Below are 7,181 nucleotides of genomic sequence, written 5' to 3'. Positions count from 1 at the left end.
CATAAATTTTTTTAAATAAATAAAATATATTAAAAATTTAAAATTAAAAAAATGTGATATATAGAAGTTTGAGAGATTTAGCAGCATTACTATTGTTCTACACTCATGTACGGTCCTATTTCAAGCCCAACAGAAGTTATCGATGGGCCATGCATGGTTACAAACAAAACAAATAAGAATGTGTCATAAAATATATTTGGCCCTTGGAAAGTTTTTTACTTGTTAGTTATTTTATACAGCATGCATCCAGCTAATTATATATTTAAGTATATATTTTTCTCCAACCAAAAAAAAAAAATGCTATTTATTTTTATACATAAGGAAGCTGAACATTACATCAAATGTCACTCACAGAATTAATACATCAAAATACATCTAATTTATCTTTTATATATATAGACATGCACACGTAATATATATAAACTTCCAGAAAATTATACATATATATATATATATATATATATTGCACACCTCACTCCAACAAAAACACGTAAAATATTATTTAGTTTCGCCTGTGGATGCATGCGCCCCCAATTCGTTTCCCCCCAACTAGTTTCCATCTTATCATTGCTGATCAGTGCTTAGGGCATCGCCCATGATCTCACCTCAACCTTCACTTGATTACCCGGCCAGGTCGTTTCGGCACTACAAAGATTCCTTAATTTGGGAAGCCTGTTCAATTCCAATTTCTTTAGTTCTGGGGTAATAGGATCTGGAGCCATATTGATCTGCAATGGAAGATAATTGAAGAGCTCTTCTAAATTCTCACAATAGTCTACCCGTATTGTTTCTAGGTTTGGCATTGTGCGAATATTGGAGTTCCCCAGGGAGATAAGATATTTAATCCTCGAACAGGCATGCACAACTAATTCTTTTAGTCTCTGAAATCTTAGCCCGAGAAGATTGGTTAATTCTAAAATGCTTTCAATGCCTGTCATTTCGATCAGATAAAGTTTCTCCAAATTGGGTAGTAGGTCATACTGTGCTGCACGTCCTCCAAAACTATTGTCAGACCCAATAATCTCAAGCTTTTTTAAATATATAAAGCTTCTGCCAACACTGTTAATGACCAAGTCTTGTACCATCTCATTCAGTCCTCCACAATTATTTAAGGATAGATAACTTGCCTTGCCCAACAACCACCCGATCCGTCCTCCCGAGAGATCAATCTCATCTATACTCACGCGTTTTTGGGCATCCGAGAGTCGACATAGCTCTCGCACTGGTAGATATTCAAAATATCGATTAGAATAGTCCATATGGAGCATAAATGCGTCACAAAATAGTTTGTAAATATTAAAAAAAATATTTTAAATAAATATTTTTTATTTAATTTTGAAAGAGTAGAAAGAAATTGTTGAATACAATTATTATAAAATTAAAATTTATTTAAATATAATTTTTATTTTAAAATTTTTTAAAAAAATTACGATTATTAAGATATTATTTAAAAATTTTTAAAAAATAATAATTAGATTAAAAAACTTAAAAATTAAAAATTAATTTTATATGAATGATATTTAAAATTAAAAGATCTTAGAAAATACCTGAAAGACAAACATCCGATTCTCCAATCGAAATTTCGAATGCTGTTAATCCATTTATCCAGGAAGTAATTGTATCTTGGGGACTGTAACACGGGTTCCAATCCAATATGATGGATAAAACTTGTAACCGCTCCAGGCATTGCAACTCTTCAAAACATGCTTCCTCCTCTTGCACCGCTCCTTTCTCTTTCCAAAAGTAGCCACTATTTGACAGGTCCAGAACTTCTAATCTGGACAACTTGGATATGACTCCAGCTTTAACCACTTCCAGTTCGGAAGTCCCGGCTAAGTTTAGACGCCTTAAGTTGCTGAGTTGCTCTAACCCTCTTGGCAATTCTCTGATACGAGTCAAAGAGAGATCAAGCACTTGAAGTCTACTGAGCCTTTCCAGTGGGGGCAATTCTTTGATATCGCAAAGACTCAAAAGAAGAGCACGGAGATCATCCAGTTGAAAAAGAGAATCAGGCAATGACTTGATGCGTGTCCCACTGAAATTCAAGACTCTCAGTGCTTTAAATCGTTCCAAAAATCTCTCAGGAACTTCGTCAAGGTGACGATTATTTTGTAGTAGCAAAGTTGATGCCTCTGAACACTGTATCACAGAGTCATCAGGTAGTCTTTTTAAATCGTTATCCATGAAAGAAACTCTTATAAGAGAATTTGATAGCTCAGTAGCTGAAATCTCTTTCAAACCATTCCCTGCACGAACGAGGAATTCACTTCCATCCTCGCTGCAGGTTGATGCAATCCATATGCTAACATCACGAACAACGTCATGCATCTTCACGGTGCCCTTATGGGAACCATCTTCCAACAAACAGGCGTCCTTCAGATTTTCAATCAAATAAATTCCTCTACTGTAGAAATCCTCGTAGTTTTCTCGTTCATCTATCAAACCTTCCGCCAGCCAGTACCATACTAGTTCATCTATATTAATTGAGAAGTCCTCTGGAAACAAAGAGCAATAAAGGAAACAATTTTTCAAGTCTTCACCTTCTAATGAGTCGTAACTCAACTTCAAATGCTTATAAACCGTCACCTCAACTTGCGCTGCCCAAGGCACTGATCTTCGCAACTGATTCAAAGCATGCTTCCATACCACAGGATTCGTCTTTCGTCTCATAGCTGCTCCCGTGGTGATGATGGCCAAAGGCAATCCTTGACACTCTCTACAAATTGCCTCTGCAAGTGGTCTGATATGTTCCAAACTAACCACATCCGCCGCATGCCGACTAAATAGTTGCCAAGCGTCTTCATCCCTCAAAACGCTCATTTTAACATCAACATCAGTCTCCATGTGCCTACATACATCCAAAGATCTACATGTCAATATGATCTTACTTCCGCTTTGAACATCAGGCCGCGGGACACCCAAAATGTCCAAATCAATTTTTTGCCAAGCATCGTCGAGAATGAGAAGAAAACGTTCCTCCTTTAGTCTTCGATGAAGTTGAGTAGCCATTCCATCAGCTCCCGAACTTTGTTCCAGATGAAAACCCAGTCTGGAAGCTATTCCCATCTGGAGCTTTTGTATGTCCAAATTTTTGGACACTGTAACCCATAGTACACAGCTAAAAGGCATATCATTTGAATTCATTTCAAGCAGCTTATTGTTCAAATTTCTCACCAGATTAGTTTTGCCGACGCCTCCCATCCCCCATATACCAATCCTCTGGAATCTATTGTCAAACAATAGATCCATAGTTTTGGCTAAATCTTCTGATACTGATGCTGTTTGATCTTGAATTGAAGGTCCAGGAATATGCTCCACCACCACATCCATGCCGGACATTTTGCTTTGGAAAAACTCACAGCCAAAGAACTGTTGATCAAGACCACTCGTTTTCGCAGCTTCTGATTAAAAAAGACAATTATTGCTTTCAATTTTTCTAGTGGAATGTGAAGAACACTCGTTTCCGCAGCTTCTCGTTAAAAATGACAACTATTGCTTGCACTTTTTCTAGTGGAGAAACTAGTACGGGAATGACAGCATCCTGGAAATTTCACTTTGGAAAAACTCAGTCCAAAGAACTGCATAACAAAACGCGTTAAAAGTTTTTTTCTTTTTTTTTTTTCTTTTTAGTCCTCTTACGCAGTGGAATCCAATGAAACGCGTTTTAAAAATTCGTTTTTCTTTTACGAAGACTCCAATTGAACGCGTCTTCTTTTCTTTCTTTTTTTTTTTTTCTGAAATCAATGAGGGTTGGGAAGAATTCCACCATGGCCCCCATCCGGGCAATTATTTGCTGCTTTCTCTTTATTTATTTTTCCAGACAAAGTATTGAAGTGGAATTAACGTCTGTCACTGCCACCTTTTAGATTCGAAAATATTGCGAAATTTTATTTTGAAAACAGTAGTTAGCCATCAAGTATTAGTTACGTTTATATGCAGTTGTTGAGTGGGTAGAAAATGTATTATAGCTTTTGACAAAACAAAGATTTATTTTTAAAAAATTAATTTTTTTATGTTAATTTATATTTATTTTTATTTCTTTTAAATAATTACATAAGCACTCACAATTGTAAATATTTTTATTCATTTAAGAAATGTACCGCCTGTCATATCACTATGAAAAGTTAGAGATACTAATAAGTATTATTTTTAAATCATTTGTGTTTGTATTATTTTAAATAAATATAAAAAAATTACTAATAAATACACTTTATCAATCTATTAAACATTTTTTAATTTTCAGATAGATCCCATTCACGGGTGCCCTGGACGGCCATCAATCCAGATCGGGCCTTCCAAAGGATGGCCACTTGCTTGTTGTCGGCCACCCAATTACTAGGACTGTTCGAAGGGCCTCTGCACATATTGTTGTCCTATCTAGCTATTCTCCCTTTGGTAATTTGGCTCATCCTTGTCTTTTGTCACATTGATGAATTTTGACAACCACTTTATTAAGAGTAATTTTATCATCAAATATAGTTATAGTTATATGGTTATAATGGCAATAACATCTGGTTATGAGTTTCTAATGCCCTTATAGTCTAACAACAGCTTCTTCTTCGGCAAATAGTTATCCATGTCTTCCGTCAGGTCAATCACTTTGAAGTTTCTATTTGATATGGAAATTGAATCACTGATTTTGTAATTCATATATTGTAATTTAATATTTCGTAATGTAATATATAAATAACAAATAATATAATATGAAGTGGATTGTATTGTAATGCATGCATACTTGCATAGATGAATATTGAAATTTTTTTTTTTATTTTACATGCATTTTTATTGTGAGGCAAATTAAGTGGAACTTTGATATATGAGTTTATGACATTTTTCAACCTCCAAAATGCACAATCAAATTTATTCTTTTATTTTTTATAAAAAAAATAAAGCTACATGTGAAAATATTAGATACACATTTAAACTTTTATATAGGTTTTTTTATAAATTAAAAATAAAATAAAAAAATAACTGGGTTCAATCCGGAACCCGAAATCCAGATTTTGAAAAATTTAAATTCATCCGAATTTTAGCCCGATTCATCCAGGTTCTGACCCGGATTTGAAATCCAAGTTCGAGTTTGGATCTATCTAGATTTTCGAGTTGGAATTGGATGAATTGGCCTACCCATGACTGATATAATTAATATATTAATGTATGTTAATTACATTAGTATATCCACTAGTTTCCGCAGCTTCTTGTTAAAAATGACAATTATTATTGCTTTCACTTTTTCTAGTGGAGAAACCAGTGGAACGTGAAATTCAAAGAACTGCAGCAGAAAGCGTGTTTTAATAAAAGTTTTTGTATTTATTTGGTCGTTTTACGCAGTGGAATGTGGAATCCAATGAAACGCGTTTTAAAAGTTTGTTTTTCTTTTACGAAGAATCCAATCAAACGCGTCCTCTTTTTTTGTTTTTTCTTGAAATCAATGAGGGTTGAAGAATAGTTATATAAATAATAAAAATAAATTATTTTTTAATATAGTCGAAATGGTAAGTTTTTACGTTAACAATATATTGAACGTTTAAAACAATAAAATTTTTAAATAGATATACGAAAAGGAAAAATGGATTATAAAAAGAAAAATTCTTCTTGTTATCATCACATTTTATACACTACATTTATTTTAATTTTTTTATTTTTTATAATAAATATATAGTGTGTGGATGATAAATAGAATAATTCAATTAGTTTAATAAGAATAAAATAAAATAAAAATAATAAAAAATAATATTTTAATATATAAAGTGTATGATGTAAAATGATGTGTAGCATTCATCTTATAAAAATGGTATCTTTTGTGAGGGAGAAACCACCGTGGCCCCATCGGGGCAATTATTTGCTGCTTTCTCTTTATTTAATTTTAGGAAAAAATTTAGCTGTAAATAATTTTATATATCAATAGGTGCATCTATATCATTTGATTGATCAGAAAATAAATTTTATTAAAAAAAATATCAATTTAAATTTTAAATATGAAGATTATTGGTACGTAAATTTGCTTGTACGTAAAAAAATTCTAATTTTAAAGATAAAACAATGTGGACTTAACATATGTCACTGTCACCTTTAAATTTTGAAAATATTGAGAAATTTTATGTAAGTCATATAATTGATTTTAAAAAAAGATAAAATTTAATATTTAAAAATTAAAATTTTATGTCAGTTTATATTTATTTATTTTAAAAAAAATAATTATACAAAAATTATACTCATGACTACAAATATCAATATTTATTTAAAAAATTATAATACTAAACTTATCATTTTTAGTGTTGCCATACATGTAAACGATAAATTGAAAAAAATAAAAGATCTTATGTCGGTAATGAACCGATGCATATTAGTTCTTAAAATTTTAAAATTAATATATCCATATTTAGTTATAAAATTGATCTAAAAACATACCAAACGAGACCAATTAAACCAATATAGGGTAGCCCTCGTGGGTGGGCTAACGAGGGAAATAAGGGTGGACGTCTATATGAACTTGATGCGATTCGAAGCGGCCACGATGTACTAAGAAGCATGATTGGAGTCCTTCCTATTGGTCCATCACAGATTGATTGGTAACATATTTTTTAAGATGTAATACTACATATAATCATAAAATGTGTAAACATTGCACGATTATTTAAAAAAAAATAAAGTCTTTAATTAAAAAATTAATTTATTTTTTTAAAAAGATTATACATTATTTATATAATTACGATTATAAATATTATTTTTCTTTTTAAAAAATGGGGTTTCTTGCACCAATTATCGATATCGAAAAGTGTATCAATTAGTATTATTTTAAAGTCATTTGTGTTTGTTTAAATATAAAACAAATACTAATGAGTACACTTTATCGATCGACTAAACATTTTTAAATTTTCAAATAGATCCCATTCACGGGTTGCCCTCCATCAGTACAGATCGGGCCTCCCAAAGAATGGCCACTGGCTTGTTGTAGGCCACCCCTGACTTGTTGTCGGCCACATGCTTTGAAAAAACTTACAACCAAAGACTTGCCAAAAAACACACTTTTTCACTGCCTCTCCTTGCCTATGACAATTGTTGATTTCACTTTTTCTAGTGGAGAAAACACGGGAATGACATGACACCATCCGAGAAGTTTCATTTTGGAAACACTCAGTACCAAACGTAACTTAAACTTAAAAATTTCATCTCATTTA

The 7,181-nt window shown here is 32.2% G+C and overlaps 1 protein-coding gene across 1 annotated transcript; it reads right to left on the bottom strand.

Annotated features, from left to right (window-relative positions):
- Window positions 1-289: 289 nt before the first annotated feature.
- On the bottom strand, window positions 290-3,610 carry LOC122307906 (disease resistance protein At4g27190-like). Its single transcript, XM_043121029.1, has 2 exons — window positions 1,548-3,610; window positions 290-1,222 (listed from the first exon to the last, which is right to left on the bottom strand). The coding sequence occupies exons 1-2, from the start codon at window positions 3,337-3,339 to the stop codon at window positions 582-584; spliced, it is 2,433 nt and encodes an 810-aa protein (XP_042976963.1). The 5' UTR covers window positions 3,340-3,610; the 3' UTR covers window positions 290-581.
- Window positions 3,611-7,181: the final 3,571 nt, after the last annotated feature.

Source organism: Carya illinoinensis, chromosome 1 (genome assembly GCF_018687715.1).
Source record: "Carya illinoinensis cultivar Pawnee chromosome 1, C.illinoinensisPawnee_v1, whole genome shotgun sequence".
NCBI lineage: Eukaryota > Viridiplantae > Streptophyta > Magnoliopsida > Fagales > Juglandaceae > Carya > Carya illinoinensis.
Note: the sequence above shows the minus strand (reverse complement) of the source record. Positions and strands in the feature narration are given on the sequence as shown.

What these genes read in the sequence shown, in the direction of transcription:
- LOC122307906 (XM_043121029.1), bottom strand. Translation starts at nt 3,339, where the DNA reads ATGTCCGGCATGGATGTGGTGGTGGAGCATATTCCTGGACCTTCAATT. An exon ending in ATCGGATGTTTGTCTTTCAG is followed by an intron (nt 1,223 to 1,547) that starts GTATTTTCTAAG and finishes AATATCTACCAG; the next exon opens with TGCGAGAGCTATGTCGACTC.